Here is a 19655-nt window from a genome sequence, read left to right as displayed (position 1 = left end):
TCCTCTGAAACAGAACTGCCGCTCACTGTATGTTTTCATTTATTGCACCATTCTGTATGAACTCTAGAGACTGTTGTGTGTGAAAATCACAGGAGATCAGCAGTTATAGAAATAATCCAACCAGCCAGTCTGGCACTAATAATCATGCGATGGTCATGAGTGTGTATGTATGTATGCATGCACGCGCACACACACACACACACACATACATACATACATACATACATACATACATACATATATATATATATATATATATATATATATATATATATATATATATATATATATATATAATATTAGTGGGGCGTGTGCCATGATTAAAACGTCACCATTATTAACCACGTGGCCAATGAGCTACATCCCTACCACAGCTGTTGTTTATGCCTCACTGACTGCGTCATGGTCGAAACCCCGCCCCTTCCTTTCGTTGCTATGGACTACAGAGGTATGTGTTCTTAGTTTTGTCGCTTAGCTGTTTGATGCTAGCGTTGTCTGCTTATCATGTGATTTACTTGTTTCGTGTGACGTTGGGCCACCGAGACTGTGTGCATGTGCGGAGTGCCGTCAAGGCTCCCATCTGTGTAGCCTGGCAGTTTAAAGTAGTCCCGGTCGGAGCGCCAGCTGCTGCTGTCACAACTATTAAAGAAGCCATCATATGATTTTCGTATGTGCCATCGTGAGTATTATGTCATCGGATCACGGTAGGTAGTTTGTTTAGTTCTGTTCAGTTCTATTATTCGAGCTACATGATCTCGTATGCTTTCCAAATTGAGGTTGTAACATCTGTTGTTCTTAGGGTCCTTGATTTTGCATGCGTTAAGGTAGGCTGAGTGGGTGTGGTCGTTTCGGTATAGCTCCTCCCCCTCACTCGCGGAGCCACGTCGCTGCTTTGTTTTGCTTTGCTTTGTTTTGCTCGGTTTTGTTTTGTCTTGCTCGGTTTTGTTTTGTCTTGCTCGGTTTTGTCTTGTCTTGCTCGGTTTTGTTTTGTCTTGCTCGGTTTTGTTTTGTCTTGCTCGGTTTTGTTTTGTCTTGCTCGGTTTTGTCTTGTCTTGCTCGGTTTTGTCTTGTCTTGCTCGGTTTTGTTTTGTCTTGCTCGGTTTTGTCTTGCTCGGTTTTGTTTTGTCTTGCTCGGTTTTGTCTTGTCTTGCTCGGTTTTGTCTTGCTCGGTTTTGTTTTGTCTTGCTCGGTTTTGTCTTGCTCGGTTTTGTTTTGTCTTGCTCGGTTTTGTCTTGTCTTGCTCGGTTTTGTCTTGTCTTCCTCGGTTTTGTTTTGTCTTGCTCGGTTTTGTCTTGTCTTGCTCGGTTTTGTCTTGTCTTGCTCGGTTTTGTCTTGCTCGGTTTTGTTTTGTCTTGCTCGGTTTTGTTTTGTCTTGCTCGGTTTTGTTTAGTTTTGCTCGGTTTTGTTTAGTTTTGCTTTGTCTTGCTCGGTTTTGTTTAGTTTTGCTCGGTTTTGTTTAGTTTTGTTTTGTCTTGCTCGGTTTTGTCTTGCTCGTTTTTGTTTTGTTTTGCTCGGTTTTGTTTAGTTTTGCTTTGTTTTGCTCGGTTTTGTTTAGTTTTGCTCGGTTTTGTTTAGTTTTGCTCGGTTTTATTTAGTTTTGCTTTGTCTTGCTCGGTTTTGTTTTGTCTTGCTCAGTTTTGTTTTGCTTTGTTTTGCTATGCTTCGCTTCGTGTTTGGTGTCCAGCCAGACCTCTGTCTAATACCCAAGTGGGTGGGAAGGTCCCTTCTTTCTTCTTTTGTTGCTGTATTAATGTTTTTGTTGTTGTTGTTGTTGTTGTTGTTTTTGTTTTATTTGTGTTGGTTACTGTCACTAAGATCAGTTTTCTTGAATTAAACTGTGTTGTAACAGTCTTCATCAATTATGCTGATACTGCTATGTGGTAGTAGTGGTTTTGGTCAGTGTTGGTAAACTTTCTAGCTGTAATCACTCTGAGCTCGGGGTTATCTGTGTTTGTGACAGTAAGTTTGTTTTTGTTTTTGTCTTCTTTTTTTTTGCCTGCTTTGAGCAAATTGTAATTGATATTTCTTGCGTTTGGTTTTGTTTTAGTAAATTTATCTGGAATGTGTTTTATTATTATTTAAGTTATTTTCTGTTTCGTAGCTTTGGTACCTATTTGATCGTGTTCTTTCTTAATGTGATTTTTTTTGTTGTTTTCTCCTTGTAGGAGCTGAGTGCTTCCTGAGGCTGGGGGGAGGTCTTTGCGGCACCTTGGGCTTTACTTCACTAAGGGTTGTCATTATTGCTGCGTTATTATTTGCAGTGAATTTTGTGGGTATGATTCTGATTGGTGGGGTTATTTTCCCTTTTCTACAGCTGGTGCTGTTGTACTAGCCTGACCTTCATACAGGAAGCCTCAGTCCTCCTATCATTATTGTTCATTTCTTCTTGTGTTTCTTTTATTTGACCAATGCCTGACTGCGTTGGTTGCTGTTTTATTATTATTATTATTATTATTATTATTATTATTATTCTTGGCCAGTCTTTTTAACTTCAAATAAAATTTATTTTTGTATGGAAACCCATGCCTCTTGCCTGTTCTAAGTGGATCGTATTTGTGTGCCTTTGTTTGGGTTGTTTTCCCCGTTACCACGGGGTGGCGTAGTCGTTACAAATAAGACACTTGCGCTCTCTCTCTCTCTCTCTCTCTCTCTCTCTATATATATATATATATATATATATATATATATATATATATATATATATATATATAAATTACAGTTGTGCCCAAAAGTTTGTATCTTAATACAAAATCTAAATACTGGTAACAAAATAAGACGGATCATAAAAATCCCATGATGTTGTTTTTTTATTTAGTACTGTCCTGAATAAGCTATTTAACATAACAGATGTTTACATATAGTCCACAAGACAAGCTTATGGCTGAACTTATAAACATTAGCCTGTTCAAAAGTTTACATACCTGTAATTCTTAATCCTGTGTGGCGTTACCTGGATGATCCACTGCTGTGTTTATGTTTTGTGGGAGTTGTTCATGAGTCCCTTGTTTGTCCTGAGCAGTTAAACTGCCCGCTGTTCTTCAGAAAAATCCTCCAGGTCCTGCACATTCTTTGCTTTTCCAGCATCTGTTGAGGCCCATCTTTTCACACTGAGGACGACTGAGGGACTCGTACACGATTAGTGTACCTGTGAAGCTCTGGTGAACTCCATGCCCAAGAGGGTTAAGGCAGTGCTGGAAAATAATGGTGGCCACACAAAATATTGACACTTTGGGCCCAATTTGGACATTTTCACTTAGGGGTGTACTCACTTTTGTTGCCAGCGGTTTAGACATTAATGGCTGTGTGTTGAGTTACTCTGAGGGGACAATAAATTTACACTGTTACACAAGCTGTACACTCACTACTTTACATTGTAGCAAAGTGTCATTTCTTCAGTGTTGTCACATGAAAAGATATCATCAAATATTTACAAAAATGTGAGGGGTGTACTCACTTTTGTGAGATACTGTATATATTCAGTATATTTCTGTTCTATCATCCATGCACTGGCAAAGTTAAGAGTATGTGCAAGCAGTATTTTAGCTATACAAGCCTCCAAAAGGCCTTCAAGATGACATGGGGTTCCACAAAAGCTGACGCTGTTCTTTGCATTCAGTGATCTTAGATGTAAACCATTTCAGACATGCAGATGTCTGGTGTCTAAATTGAGTGAGACCTTTGTGGTGTGTCTCCATATCCTGATCTACAGGAAGTACTGTGTTCTCTTTTGATCTGATGCATTTTTCACACACAGTTCAAGTCTGTTGAAATGAACTTTGGATTTCATCCTTATTCCTGCCTTCATTTTGGATAATAAAACCACTGGATTTACAAGACCTCAGTGGTTGTGCATTTTTCCTAGTAATTTTGTATAATAAAATAACCAGATAATAATTACAATGTAATAATTGTATTTTCACGTTAGAATTTTTAGTCTAATATCTTCTCATGATGAGTTGTTCCCACTTTTTTACTGTCACACCACTTACTGAAGATAATTCCTACAGTCAGTCAGTCTGTACAGGATTTCACAGAGGGGTTTTTTTGTGTCTGTGATTGTTGCGGCCAATTATGCTTGATTTTCCTGCATTTTTTTTCCCCAAGATTTTTTATTTATTTTATTTTTTTTGCTGTTTTGTGGAAAACTTCTTGAACTGCTGACACTACAATTGTACTCGATTGTTTTGTACGGTCTTTCGCTTGTTGGTAAATGAGACCTTTTAACTGTACTCATGTTCGATGCATGTGAATCGAAGACAGCTTTGGCTGAATGCGCATTTTGATGACGTTGCATGGCGCATTGTGATGACATCACACGACACATCCTGGCCCATATCTGTGGAAAATCGGTGGCGATTATGAAAAATTGCAAGCTCAGAATATTTTCCTTGATTTTGCGCTCATGTCTGTGATCGCGAAATCGCTCAATCGTGGAGGGACTGGTCAGCATCCTCAGAAGTTCCAAGTTAGGGAGCAAATGGCGGTCCAAAATGAAAAGGATAACATACCTAACCTACATGGTTAGAAGATAGATAACGAAGTCCAACATTGCAGACATAAACATGAAACTTTAAAAAACACCTAGGTTATGAAAGATTCTATATGGAAAATGTACCTGTCCTTTAGAGCCACTAAATGGCAAAGTTGGCTACCCCAATCAATTTGTGTAAAAAAAAAAAAACTTTTTTGGGTTTGTATAAAAAGCTCTTCCACACTATCGTGTGTGCATTAACCAGTGGATAATGTTGTAGCTGCCATATTCTGTTACAACATACGATTTTATTTTCTTAATAACTGTTCTAAGATTCCTCTCTACCTGTAAACCTAAAAAAAAAAGTCCCAAGTGGAAATACTGTAATAAATAAATAAATAAATAAGGTAGAAATGAATTATATTAAGTGACGAACACAATTTAAGTCAGATAATTACAACCACAGTGAAGAATTGTATGGTTTTCTAATGACTGACTTTTACTGTGTCCTTCTACTACTGCAGAAAATAACTAGGCATTTTTTTCAAAATATGCCCTTTGTGCTATCAAACTAATGTTTTTGTTTATACACAGGATTTGGTTAAAATAGGAATTAGTCATTTTGAAATTTTGCATGCATGTGATGACTGGAAAGCCACATCTGTTCTCATTTCCTCTTGGCATTCATGACGCTTTGAGATGACTTCACTTATAGCTAAACCTTGCACACATCCTGCTTAAACCTTTTAATGGTCTGATGGTGACAGAGTGAGCCCGTTCAGTTTAAGATGGATTTTCTTCAGCCTCAGTCGTGGAAGCTGATTCTGTTGATGTGCCTCGGAGTGCTCCTGCAGACTGGTGAGATCATATCTATAACAAACTAATGCTACTAATCGAGTTATTCTAAAGTGAATGTGAAGAGTGCCATGAATATGTGTATGACCTTTGAGATTTGGGGAAAGATGAAAGAACACTGTTTAGTTCACGTAGATAATCACGTTACATACTTTTTGTATGCAACACAAATATTGTGTTACCTTTAAAAGGTGGAGCAACATTGTCGACTTTGCTCTACTTTCACTTACAATGCGACAGTGCAACATATTGTGAGGACACTGAAATACTGGTTCCAGTACAATGAACTATTATATGAAGAGATGAATGAATGGACTCGACTATATTTGCCCATAGCTACGAATATGTGTACGTGGTTCCCTGCAATAGACTGGTGTATTCCTACCTCAAGTCTAGTGTTCATAGGTTAGACTCTGGAACCACTGTGAACCTGATCAATATAAAGCAGTTACTGTAGATGAACAAATGAATGATTAAATCTGTCTATATGAGGAGAAAATTATACTATCTGAAATGGTCAGCTAGTCTTATCTGAATTTAATTAAAATTTGTTTGTCTCTTTAAGAACGAGTCTACTTTGATTCCTCAAGCTCTACTTCCACCTCTAACTCAGTATACATTGTATAACCACTTCTCTGTCTTTCTCTAAAATAACTTTGATTACTGATTTTATTCATGTGTGTATGTAAAATGGAAGCTCATTGGCTGAACATTAGATGGCAGGCGTAGCAGTTTCATACATTCTGTTATTACACAGATCTTCTGTATAAACATAATAACCTAAATGAACATGTTATTTGATTTAAAAAAAAAAAAGTATGAAATGTATTATATATAAATATATACAAGTGTTATATCTCCTTAGACACTTAGGTCTGTCTCTTTGCGTTTCTTTGTCTACAGAAAGATCGAACAAGGTGCTTGAATTTGGCTTTTTGAAATTTAAGTGCTGGAAAACCTTGAAAATAGCCACTTTTCATTCTAGTGGTGCTTAAAAAGTGCTTGAATTATAAAAAGTCAATATATACGAATTTCCTTTCACTCAAAATATGACTCGCTCGGTATTCCCTCGCTATTCACTCACTCGTTTTAGCAGAAACACTTCTCAGTGTGAGAGAAAGAATAAGAAAGACATTCTGTCGCTTCTAACTTTCGCACTGAGTGTTCATTTTACATGTAAATATCGCCCAAATCGCAGCACAGCCATTGTTTTTAACTCGTGTGTATGGTCATTTTGGAAGTGACTTCTGATGAACGTGTAGTCTCTTAATGCACCGCGTTTCAGTCACTGTTTTCATATTCATTCCGGTGTCTGACAACAGAAAAATATGTGAATAAGAACAGCTTTATTGTGAATTCGGCTGTATTAAAATACAGCATGTGAGCACAGAGTAGGAGAGAAGTGAACAGATATAAAGGGCTGACACTAGGAGAATGCAAATGTGCAATGAGGTAATGAATATGCTAATTAGCGCATGACATCATCCAGCGACACTTAGTGACTTTCTATTGAAAGTTGTTGGCAGTAGTGCTTCTGTCACTCACCTTGAGTACACTGACGTTATTCTGAAGATGAAGCAACGCCTGGGAAATGCTCATTATTGTGTTATATTATTATAATATATAAGAATATGTTTGAATGACAGGCGCATGGTGGCTATAGGGCGCATTACTGCTTAGCACTTTCGCCTCACACCACAAGGGTTGGGTTGGCCGCTGCTCTGGGTGTGTGGAGTTTGCATGTGCTCCCCGTGCTGCGGGGGTTTCCTCCAGTATTCTGGTTTCCTCCCCCAGTCCAAAGACATGCATGGTAGGTCCAAAGTGTCTGTAGTGTATGAATGGGTGTGTGAATGTGTATGTGATGGTGCCCTGAGATGGATTGGCACCCTGTCCAGGGTGTACCCTGCCTTGTACCAGATGCCCTCATCCAGAGCAACTTACATTTATCTCATTTTGACAACTGAGCAATTAAGGGTTAAGGACTTTGCCCAAGGGCCCAACACTGGTAGCTTGGCAGTGCTGGGGCTTGAACTTCTAATCTTCTGATTAGTAACCCAGAGCCTTTAACCACTGAGCCATGGTCATGGTGGTCATGGCCACCACTGGGGCCATGACCACTGGGCCCATGACGTCATCTACAGTAGTGACATTTAGCAACTTTCCATTGAAAGTTGTTGGCAACCGTGCTCCTGTCACTCACCTTGACATTATAGTGAAGACAAAGCAGTTTTGATATTTAAAAAGAAGAAATAAAGAATATGTTTGACTGTCAGTCCTTGTTGGTGCTTGATAAGTCATTGAAAGTCCTGGAATTTCATTATGAAGCATCTGTACGAACCCTGGATTAGGTTTCTAAGGGGAGTGACTTCCAGTGAACTGTGTCAGGCTCTTAGCGAAAAAAAAAAAAGAAGTGAGCTTTGGTTTATTGAAAAACACGTAAGCAATCGGGAAAGACTGAAATCTGTATTTACTCAAATAGTCAGGTGACACAAACAGCCAATCTTTATTTACTTTATTATTATTATAAGTGTATAAATATATTTTCATGCAGAAAACCACGCAATATTTTTGTATTAAATGATTGCACATACCATGTTGCATCTAACCACTGTGCAGTGGAAACGAATGGAGAAAGAGGAGAAGCTTCTCAACAGAAGAAGGGTACTGAGGAATAGTAAGAGGTAGCATACTCAAAGGGAATTCAGGCTACAGTAGTTAACCGTTTCACAATAACTATGTGTTTGAGAATTCGGGAGCAGAGATTGGAAATTAATATTCTCTACGAGATTCACATCTCATTTATATATTTTTGATGCAGACATTAAAAGCAAGAATTCACGTTGGTGAATATGTTAAATTCTTATACCAACACAATCATTCTTTACAGCTGTTTAAATATCATTTTATTAATAAATAAGTGAACTTGCTTTACTAGACAGTGCTTGTCTTTCCCTTACAGATGTCTGTGGAGGTCAGCAATCAGTACAGATCCAGGGTGGTCCATTGTATCGTGTGAAAGGATTTCCAATGTCCATCTCCTGTAATGTTAGTGGCCTTCAGGATTCAAGGACTCAAGAGTTTGCTTTTTCAGTCTATAAACCAAAGAAACCCGATGTTCAAATCCAGATTATTAGCACTAATGACCAAAACTATGCTTATGCAATGTTCCGTAATAGAGTGATTGAGAAAAACATTGTGATTGAAAGGCTGTCAAGGACTTCAGTTCTCTTCCACATTAAGTCCCTGGAAGCAGAAGATTCTGGAAAATATGAATGCTACACTCCAAATACAGGTTTTTCATATTTTGGAAGCTACAGTGCAGATACAACGCTGAATGGTAACTTGTTTTATTATTCTCTTTGTTCTATATGCCAGGTGATCAAATATGTTAGTCATAATGTGTTTGATATCGTTTCATAGGCTTAGATTTTTTCTACATGTGTCATAAAAAACACATTAAGGCTTATTTGTTACCTCCTAGCCCAACACTTTAGACAAGATGTATAACCAAGTGTGATTAATTGTATACGTTCTACAGTGATTGAGAATACTCTGATGGCTTCCTACACTGGACCCGCATCTCATAGCATCACTGAGGGTGAATCCCTTGAACTACGTTGCCTAGTCTCCAGTCAAACCTTCCAACACACTCATCTGTCTGTCACGTGGTATCTGCGTGGTAGCACTGACTCTTCATTACCCATCATCAGTTTGGACCGAGATTTAACTGTGAGGCCTGGGCCACTGTTTGAAGATAGATATCATTCTGGGGCTATAGCTATGGAGAAGATAGAGGACACCATCTACAGACTCAAAATAAGTCAGGTAAAGCAGTCTGACAGTGGTGAGATCTACTGCCAGGCTGAAGAGTGGATCCAAGACCCAGATTACTCTTGGTTTAGGGTTTGCCACAAGAACACCACAGCCTCCAACATAGAGGTCAAAGCGCTAGGTAAAATTTATGAACTGGACACTTGTCCTGTACTTTTATTGTGCTTGTATCATGCTAATTAAGATCCTTTAACGATGGCACATCAGAAAATGGGAATTTATATCTCGATTTCTCTGTTTTCAGAAACACCTGATGTAGGGGGATCTTTTGTTGCTCAAATTCAGGTTCTGAATGGGGACCTTGAGGAAGGAGACATGTTGGAGATCCACTGCAGCATAGATGCACAGAATCTTCCTGGACAGCTCTTCTCCATGACTTGGCTGAGAAACAACATGGAAGTGGCTCAAATTGGTCCCTCTGGCGTGCTGTCTGTAACTAACACCTATGAGAAAAGAAACAATGATGGTGAGCTAAGAACTGTGAAGAGCAAGGATCGAAACTTCGTTCTCACTATCCAACCAGTCAGGGCTGAAGATCAGGGCATATATCAGTGTAGAGCTGTACAAGAGGAGAAGACTGAGACTGGGTCCTTCATCAAAGGAAAAAAACAGCTATCACGTGAAGAAACTGTGCACATCAGAGCCAAAGGTCACTATTTATTATCATTACCGTAGTATAACATTGGATTCAGTGATTTTCAAAGAATATTACAAACAACAAAAATTAAGTACACAGTAAAAATTAAATACAGTTGCAAGAAAAGAAAAAAATTGTGAACCCTTTGGAATTTCCAAGGTTTTAGCATTGATTACTCATAAAATGTGGTCTGATCATCTAAGTCACAATTAAAGACAAACACAATTTGACTAAACTAATAGCACACATACACTGGTAGTTTTCAGGTCTATATCGAGCATATTGAGTAATCGTTTACAGTGCAGGCTGGAAAAAGTTAAGTGAACCTCTATGCTAACAACTTATCCAAAAGCTAACCGGAGTCAGGTGTTTGAATTACGGAGATGAGATTGGAAGTGTGGGTTGTACAGGTGCTTTGCCCTTCAAATAAAGACACACGGAGTCAAAACTGATTAGTGTGAACCATGCCTTTATCCTATTAACTTTCATAGGACCGTAGAAGAGGCATTATAGAGGTGCACCAAACTGGAAGAGGCTCAAACAAATTGTCTACAAATGAAAGAAATTCAGGACTATTGCTATTCTCCAGAGGTGGGTAGAGTAGGCGAAAGTTTACTCAAGTATAAGTAAAACTACTTACTAAAAAATAATTAGTCAAGTAACAGTAAAAGCAATACTATTAATAATTACTTGAGTAAGAGAAATAAAAGTATCCAATGAGAAGACTACTCAAGTAGTAAGTCACTTCGGATCTGATTAAACTGAAGGGAAAATCCTGAATCTCAGACTACATGGAGAACTGTACGTCACACCTCTCCTTGAAAGTCTGTCTGTTCTGTTTATATGATATGAATCCTGGGTTCAAGATGTAGCAGCATATCCCAGTCCTGTGATGCGTACAATAACACACAACCTGTCATTTTCAACACAAAATCTCACACACACTGGAGGAACGCCACTGAATGTAGCGCAGTAAAAGTACATTTCTGTGATTAAAAATGAACTTGAGTAAGAGTATAAGTACGGCCAGTTAAACCTATTATTAAAAGTACTGTTTAAAAAAAAAAAAAAAAAAAAGTTACTCACGTAAATGTAGCACGTTACTTCCCACCTCTGGTACTCTCAGTAGGTGTGGGCATCTTGTAAAGATCACAGCAATAGCACAATGGGCAATCCTGAAAGAGGTGAACAAAGAACCTAAGTGTAACAGCAAAAGACCTGCAGAAAACTCTACAAAACTCAAAAATACTGAACAAGAATGGTGTTTATGAAAGGACACCGTGAAGGAAACCACTGTTGTCCAAAAAAACAACAACAACAACAACATGGCAACATGTTTCAAGTTCACTAAAAAACATCTGAATGTTCCACAAGACTTCTGGGAATCAAATTCTTTGGAGAGATGAGACAAAAGTAAAAAATTTTGGCAAAAATGTGCCAACGGTATGTTTAGAGGATAAAGGCTCTGTACCCCAACACCAAAACCTCGTTCCTTCTGTGAAGCATGGTGTAGGTAGCATCAAGGTTTGGCAATGAGTCCGAATGCCTTGCAGTCATTAAGGGAAAAAATTTTTTGTCAGAGCAACAGTCCATAAACTCAAGCTTAAGAGAGGTTTGGTGTTTCAACAAGACAATGACGGAAAGCACACAAGTAAATAAACTAAATAATGGCTGGAAAAGAAGAAAATTCATGTTTTGGAATTGTCAAGTCCTGACCTTAACCCAGTTGAGATTCTGTGGCTTGACCTGAAGAGGGCTGCTCAATCAAGACAGCCCCAAAATATTTATGAACCCAGGGGCGTAACCTGGCTTGGTCATTAGGGGCTGTAGCTCCAAATAATTTTTCTGTAGCCGCGAATAATTCTCCACTTGGAGCGGTTCGTCACTACGTAACTGAACGTCAATAAAAGAAGACGGCGGTGTTTTATATTCATTTTGCATCTTCAGTGAACAGAGGTGAGACCGATCAGACAGGGTTTACAGGACAATACGTGGAAATACTCGTGTCTTATTGGCTCTCACTTCTGCCAAACTGCCAAACGCTAACTCACAGTCGGTGTGAGGGGGAAATGGATATTTTTTTCAAACCAGTAAAGAGATTGAAACTGAAACAGTAACATCCTCTGATGTCGATATGAGTTCCAGTTTACGTGAACATGATATGAGCAGAGCATAAGGAAAGATAATGTACTCTACATGGCTCTGTAGCAGCTAAACCCATACAGTGATAGCTTAGCTGTTCCTCCACTTGACTAGCGACACCGAACTAGCCTAGTTAGAAAGGTTTTATATTTAATCGGTCTGGTCGTCATACAAACAGCGACAACACCCGAGGCAGGTTTTATGATAAATCCGACTTTTTCCGATCATGTCGTACATTGACAGCGAAGTTACCACAGATTCCATAAAACAAAACTTAGGCTATTAGCTGAGCTAGAAAAAAATGCATGGAGAAGAATCTCGGCTCAATCCCAGATGATTAACAGTCCAGCTTATCTCTCCTGGATGAACCCAAACAGTTTTGTCAGGAAGAATGGTCCAAAATTCCTCCTCATTGTTATGTCAGTCTTTCAAGCAGCTACAGGAAACGATCGATGGAGGTCGTTGCTACCAAAGGAGGATCTACAAGTTACCAAATTCAAGGGATCACTTACTTTTTCCTTCCTGCACTGTGAATGATTACTCAGTGTACTCAATAATGACTTGAAATGTACAAACTACAGTGTTAGTTTAGTCAGATTGTGTTTGTCTGTAATTGTGATGTACTGCAGATGAAGATCAGATGACTTTTCTGAATGACCAATTCAAAAACCCTGGGAACTCCATAGGGTTCACAAACCTTTTCTTGCAACTGTACATCAGAAGTATATCAGAATTCATGCGTACCTATACAATATACTATGCATCAACTAATCTGTATTTCTCCTGTATTTTGATTCAAGAGAGTGGTTTGGCCGTGGCCATGACAAAGCAGCTGGTTAATGTGAATGAAGGAGAAACACTACAAATCGACTGCCGTGTCTCTGGAGCCAAAGGGCTGCTGTCTGTGTCATGGCAGCACAAAAAACCCACAAGCAGCTCTTTCAGTGATGTCATAACCCTGAGTCGTGAGGGGGTGATGGGAGATGTAGGGGCTCAGTATCAGCACAGGGGCTTACGCACATTTCGTTCTAATGTTGCTGATTTCGTTCTGGAGTTAAGTGGAGCTCTTCTGTCTGACAGCGGGGAATATATGTGCACCGTGTCTGAGTGGAGCATGGAGAGCAATGGCAACCTGAAGAAAGTGAACAGCCAATCACAGCAAGGCCAGGTTTCTATTAATTCTATTGGTAAGTCAAATGTATATTTATGCTTTGTTTATTCATTGGTTTGTAGATAGGAATGTGAAAGTGGGTTAACAGGATGTGCAAAAAAGTAGTCAGTACTGAGATATAGTTTCCTGTAAGAACATTTTTCTAGGTTTTTCTGATTGTACTGTTGATGCTAGTGTTATTAAGCTGGCTTAAACAACATTGAAGAATGTATATAAATAAATGTAGGTGCACTTTCATTGACAATATACTTATATGAGTCTCATTTGATGTGTCCATGACAATGTTTTATTGAACAAAATATCACTAGGAAGTGTTTCATTAGTATCTCTAACTTACTGTATTGAATAACAAGCCTTTCATTATTGCTGACTTTGTCGCTTAAACATTTTTCTTTCTTTTTTTTTTAGATTCTCTCATTAAAGTGGGATTGAAAAGTCGTGATGTAAATGTAATCGAGAACTCGGTAATAAAAATGATTTGCTCAGTAAAAGCCCCTAAAGTTTCCTTAGCTGTGACGTGGAAGTTTGAATCACGTAATTCGACTGTTGAGAAAAACATTATCTGTATGGACCCTACTGGGGGAATATCCTGTGGAGCAGATCAGCAGGACTATCAGCTAGATACTCGAGTGCAAGAATCAGGCACAGATTTTATTCTCAAGGTGTTGAGAGCAAGTAAATGGCAAGAGGGACGTTACACGTGTCAGATTGATGCATATGAAAAAAATGTTCAGAAAACCAAGAAACTGTCCAATCCACTGGCCGTCACTGTACGCAGACCTGGTACGAATTTAATTAACTACAATTATTCATGCAAACCTTTTTGAATACAGGTTCCCAACCTTGGGCTACTTAGATGTTCTAAAGCACAGGTTTTAAACCCTGGTACTGGAGACCCCTGTACTGTACATTTCAGTGTTTTTCCTGTTCCCAACAAACCTGATTTTGTTAATCAGCTAATTAACAGCTCTTTCTGAATTAAAGTTGGTGCGATAGAGCAGGGAAACCACTAAAATGCGCATGATAAGGGGGTAAATGGTCTGCACTTGTATAGTGCTTTTTTCCAAAAGCACTTTACACTGGTTCTCATTCACCCACCAGTGGTAGCAAAGATGCCATGCAAGGTGCTAACTTGCCATCAGGAGCAGCTTGGGGTTCAGTGTCTTGCCCAAGGACGCTTTGGCATGTGGAGTCACGTGGGCCGGGATTTGAACCGTCAACTCTACGATTAGTGGATGACCCGCTCTACCATCTGAGCCACAGCCACCCCACGGCCTGAGCCACAGCCACCCCACGGCCTGAGCCACAGCCACCCCGGGTACTCCAGGACCAGAGTTTGGAACCTGTGCTTTAGGACATCTAAGTGGCATATATTCATGCTGTAAATCTTTAAGTTTGTACGAAAAATTGAAGGTTTACATCATAAACTGAATCGAATTCTGCTCTTCTCTTACTTTGTGCATTTTAGACAGCAAACTGTCTGTCTCCACCACCCTTAAGTCTCCTCTGAAAATCCAAGCCAACAGTGACAAAGTGATTGATTGCTTGGTGACCTCAGCAAGTTCTAATTCTTCCCGTTTTGGAGTAACATGGACACATGGTACAGAGACTCTGCAGAAAATGGACCCAGAAGGGGTGGTCACTCTGGAGATGGACGAAAGGATCAGCTTGAGAAGGACTACGAGACAGACCTTCCAATTGATGATACAACAGGTGAAGTCAACAGACAGTGGACAATACCGCTGCTCAGTACAGGAATGGATTCAAGACCCTGATGGCATCTGGTATAGCCTTGATACAAAGTCTGTCACCGTGGAACTAGATGTCTTTGAAAAAGGTATGTGGCAGACTGCATTGCACTTTTTCTTGATCACAGACTGTGGGTCTACAGAGCCTTACAGATCAATATAACAGAAAACTCAGCCATACACAGTAAATTGATGTGCTGGTCAGTTGGCAAATCTCACCAATGCTCATGGGATATTTGTAGAATTTATTCACCTCTATGATAAATGGTAGGACTTTCCAAAATCTAGAAATGCATCTTTCTATATTCTGGCACATTAGAGCATGGCTTTGTGTAGATACTGGGATCTACAAACATATAATGACCACTTTTATGTGTAAATCTCAAACTGCCATATTTTTTCAGTCAGTTCTAAGTTGCAATTCATACATTTCTGTTAGAAATCTGCCTTCAAGAAGATAATTGTAGCTGGATCTTTGGGCCTTGTCTATGATAAATAGACATTAATGGCAGTAGGTTTTCCACCGAATGCTATAACTATCATGTAGTGCATAATGGATTCGTCCACAACATCGCTGCATGACTAAAAGACTTTTAGCTGGTGAGAGCTGCCTGGCTTGTTTAATTGTTGGTTTATTTTCCATAAAATGTTTGTTCTTGGTGTTGTTTTTAGCCAAAGGTAAAAGATTAATACTCCTATTCCTACTAAAATTGTATTAAACGATTGACACGAGCATTGAAGGGAAAAAACGCTTAATTAGAAGATACATAAACTGCTTAAGGATTTTTAATTTTTTTTGTAAACCCTGTTTACTGACATATTCAAATTTATCATTTCAATATTCAATTCTTAATTAGCAATTGATTTCAATATTTATCGTTATGACAGCCCTTCTCTCTCTTTTTTTTTTTTTTACTTGCCTAATTTTCCTCCAGTCTTGGTCAAAGCCACTTTCCACTTGCTATGCCAAGATTGTGGTTGCCAACACGCGCTTCTGCTGTTAATTATGTTGCCAAAACCTGCATATTTTCAAGCTGCCACATTTATTTTAGAAATGTGCATGGTATATGGTGTCCTGAATTGGCTAGCATTAAGAGCAGAAATTTATGACCTGGTACCTTCCTTGTTTAGGCTTGCAGTGGCTATTTACTAACGTGTTTTTGTGTGTGTGTGTGTGTGTGTATAGAAATGTAATTTTTTTTGTAATTCCTTTGTATTGACATCTGTTCATCTTTATCATTTATTCTTCAGAAGGTGATTTCAGCATGGATAAATCTAATGTTCAGCTAGAAGCCACGCAGGGAGAAGAGGTGAAACTAAGCTGCTCACTGGGGCTTGGTGGACTTGACCCCGCATTTCGGTACTCTCTGAGCTGGTTCTTTCAAAGACAAGATCAGAGTTTGTCCACCGTTAAGCTGCTTACCTACAGCCATGACGGACGTCTGCAGTTCCAAGAATCTGATCCAGAACTTCAACATAGACTTTATTTCACCAGACCCACTATTAATGACTTCCATCTGTCCATCTTGAACTCCATCCCATCTGACAGTGGAAGCTATTACTGTCAGGTAGATCAATATCAGGCTGATTGTAAAAGCAAATGGGAAAGGAAGGCGAGCGACAAATCAGGTTTTACCAATCTCAGTGTACATTTTATAGGTAAGTTCTTTCCTCTTGTTTGTACACGTAATAATATCTGTAAGTCATTGTAGATAACATAAATAAAAGATGACTTTGGCTTTCATTCTTCAGAGAGTAAGCTGAAAGTACACAAAGCCAGCCACTTTTTAAACGTTAGTGATATTCAGACCGGCTTTGTTGTGGAGTGCGAGATCAGCTCCCACTCCAGTGATAAGTCTGTGTTTGAAGTGACCTGGTCCAGGAAGCAGAGAGATGAGCGGCCTCTGACTATTTTCACTGCAAGACGAGATGGCACTCTAGACAGCAAGATCCTTGATAGAACGCTGGTATTTGATCGGCCCAGTACTACCCGTTACACACTCACTTTCCCCAATGTCGATCCCTCTGATAACGGCCAGTACCAGTGTCAGGTTGTGGAATGGATACAGACAGCTGCTAACATCTGGAGCAAAGTGGCGGAAGACAAATCAGGAGAACTTTCTATCAATGTAGCGGTCGAGTCCAAAACAAATGAAGGCGTTTTCACTTTGGAGACACCTGTCACTCATCAGAACTTCACAGAGGGAGAGCAGTTGGACATTAGTTGTTCTATTAATTTTGATCAAATGGACTCCACCTTCCACTACACTCTCAGCTGGTTTGTGGAGAAGCAGGGCTCAAGTGCCAGCACTTTTTTACTGAGCCATAGCTATCATGGCCATTTACGATACCAATCAGAGAACCAGCAGCTCAAGGGCAGGCTACTCTTTTCCAGGCCCACAGCCAAAATCTTTCATCTCACTATTTTGAATTTGGATCCGTCTGATAGCGGAAACTACCAATGCAGGGTTGAACAGTACCAGCTGGACTGTGAAGGCAAGTGGGAAAAGAAGGGGTCTCCACAACTGGTTTCAACTATGGTCAATGTGCACGAAATAGGTAAAGTATGACTTTTTCTTGTGTTTTTAAGTTTGTACACACACAAGATTTTCCTCAGACCATTCTTATTTATTCACCTTAACTTTAGATAGTAAACTTTGACTTTGGACCACTTGTACCTACAATATGAGAAGAATAATTATCTGTTCGTGTCTAAAAATAGTAATTTTGCCTAATGTTTTGCTACCACATAACAGAGAGTAAGCTGCAAGTACGCAAAGGCAATCACTTTCTCAACGTTAGTGATATTCAGACCGGCTTTGTTGTGGAGTGCGAGATCAGCTCCCGCTCCAGTGATAAGTCTGTGTTTGAAGTGACCTGGTCCAGGAAGCAGAGTGATGATCGGCCTCTGACTATTTTCACTGCAAGACGAGATGGCACTCTAGACAGCGAGATCCTTGATAGAACGCTGGTATTTGATCGCCCCAGTACTACCCGTTACACACTCACTTTCCCCAATGTCGATCCCTCTGATAACGGCCAGTACCAGTGTCAGGTTGTGGAATGGATACACACAGCTGCAAACACCTGGAGGAAGGTGGCTGAAGACAAATCAGGAGTACTTTCTATCAATGTCCATGCTCATGCCGAAGGTAATTCAGACGTTTTAAACATTCTCATATATTTTATAGACTGTCTATGAATATACTTATATTTCTTTTCAATTTGATAGGTGTTTCATATGAAAATGTATGTTCTTCTGGAGTAATACTGGGCATCCTCGTTCCTCTGCTTTGCATCCTGCTTATGGTTATCATAATTCTCCTGATTAAAGCTCAGAAGACAAAGTCCATTTCAAAAAAACAGAAGGACTCTCTTTGGGTTGAGAATACCCCGCTCAAGGCTATGACGGAAACAGGTAATAATGACGGTGCCTGAAGCTAACCAAGTCACATGTTCACTGATGCACTAGCAGTGGTTTTTTTTTAGCAGTAGAAAAGTGTTTGTGTCCATGCTATGTTAAATGGGAGTTAAGACAGTGAAACATCTGCCTTCTAGAATAACAAGTGATGTCGTGAATAAGGGCATTTTTCTCAATGTGAAAAAGCATATCAACGAGCATGTCTCAAAGACTGATAAGAGTAACATATGCACTTTGTTTACACCTTAAAAAGTTAAAAAAAAAAAAATAAATAAATAAATCATTTTGAGCGTTACCATTATAACGAGTTTTCGATTCACAAAGTGCACCATAGGGTGATGGCAGCAATCAATCATCTATAAGGAGTAACGTTATATGGTGTGAAGCTTTATAATGAATAAAAAATGCTTTTAACTTTCATCGTGTAGTAGTATTATAATACGTTACGACTTCAAACTAGGCTTATTAAGCGCTACGATTCTATTCCTGTGTATGATTTTATCTGAGTGTCAGTGGAACGACTAATTAAATTTAAATGTGTCAGACAGCTGTAATTGTCACACCGCCTTGTAGAAAGGGAAGTTAGTTTTTGTGGTAATGTGTGCTGAGCAAGTGTTCTGTAACGTCTTGTGGTCTTTGACTTTCACGTAGGCAGTACAACAAACACACAATGAGGAAGGAAAAAAAAAACTTGCTTCAACAAAATATATCTACGTGCGTCTTTGCTTTGGATAAATGAAGTTAATGCATTAATAGCTGGTATATCTGTGATCTGGAAAATGTATGGTGTACATTCAGTTTGTTTTAGAGGGGTGTGTGTGTGTGTGTGTGTGTGTGTAAACAGAGTATCCTTTTTAATGGAAGGGGTTTAAAGGTTTTGTTGTGTACATGGATTTTAGTGATTCTCTAGAAGCCTTCATTTCTGTATAATTGTTTCTCTGCAGTCTTTTGCTTTTTATAATGCACCATGTGATTAAGTAATTATGAGTCACAAGAGTTTTTCATTAAAAAGTGTACTTCCAGACTGAATAATATACCAACCTGGCTATTTATGAAATGTCTAGAGGAAATGTTTTTGAAAATAAAAGCTCGCTGTGAGCATTCTTCCTGGTCCCGTGTCTATGTTCAGTATTTGATCTTAAGGCGCAGTAGGCGATGTTCTTTACTGACTCGCATTTTTGATGCCATTTTAATGCAAGTTTGTTCATCAAAGGAGGTGTACAGTGTACCACGTAATCCTTAAAACAAATCCCTTCAGCTTAGACTTAAACGTTTCCTGACCTTCTTTGGTATTTTTGATGCGAGAATTCTGTCGAATGAAATGTATTTGGATGAAAACATACATCAGTTAAAATAATAAAGACATGAGCAGTAAGACG

General features: G+C 39.1%; 1 protein-coding gene across 2 annotated transcripts; it reads left to right on the top strand.

Moving 5' to 3' along the window:
• The first annotated feature begins 359 nt into the window (after positions 1-359).
• LOC128609152 (immunoglobulin superfamily member 3) lies at positions 360-19387 on the top strand. 2 transcript variants are annotated; one of them, XM_053627575.1, is made up of 11 exons: positions 360-704; positions 8286-8663; positions 8865-9278; positions 9402-9806; positions 12737-13123; positions 13516-13890; positions 14576-14944; positions 16107-16514; positions 16608-17414; positions 17612-18007; positions 18088-19387. In XM_053627575.1, exons 1-11 carry the CDS (start codon positions 659-661, stop codon positions 18291-18293), a joined length of 4191 nt encoding a protein of 1396 aa, XP_053483550.1. In that variant the 5' UTR covers positions 360-658; the 3' UTR covers positions 18294-19387. The 2 variants fall into 2 exon arrangements, with proteins under 2 accessions (XP_053483550.1, XP_053483549.1); XM_053627574.1 differs by lacking the exon at positions 360-704 and adding an exon at positions 5144-5329.
• The last annotated feature ends 268 nt before the right edge of the window (positions 19388-19655 follow it).

Source organism: Ictalurus furcatus, chromosome 6 (genome assembly GCF_023375685.1).
Source record: "Ictalurus furcatus strain D&B chromosome 6, Billie_1.0, whole genome shotgun sequence".
NCBI classification, from domain to species: Eukaryota; Metazoa; Chordata; class Actinopteri; order Siluriformes; family Ictaluridae; genus Ictalurus; species Ictalurus furcatus.
This window is presented reverse-complemented; position numbering and strand designations above follow the sequence as displayed.

What these genes read in the sequence shown, in the direction of transcription:
- LOC128609152 (XM_053627574.1), top strand. Translation starts at nt 5,260, where the DNA reads ATGGATTTTCTTCAGCCTCAGTCGTGGAAGCTGATTCTGTTGATGTGC. An exon ending in TGCAGATACAACGCTGAATG is followed by an intron (nt 8,664 to 8,864) that starts GTAACTTGTTTT and finishes TACGTTCTACAG; the next exon opens with TGATTGAGAATACTCTGATG. An exon ending in GGTCAATGTGCACGAAATAG is followed by an intron (nt 17,415 to 17,611) that starts GTAAAGTATGAC and finishes ACCACATAACAG; the next exon opens with AGAGTAAGCTGCAAGTACGC.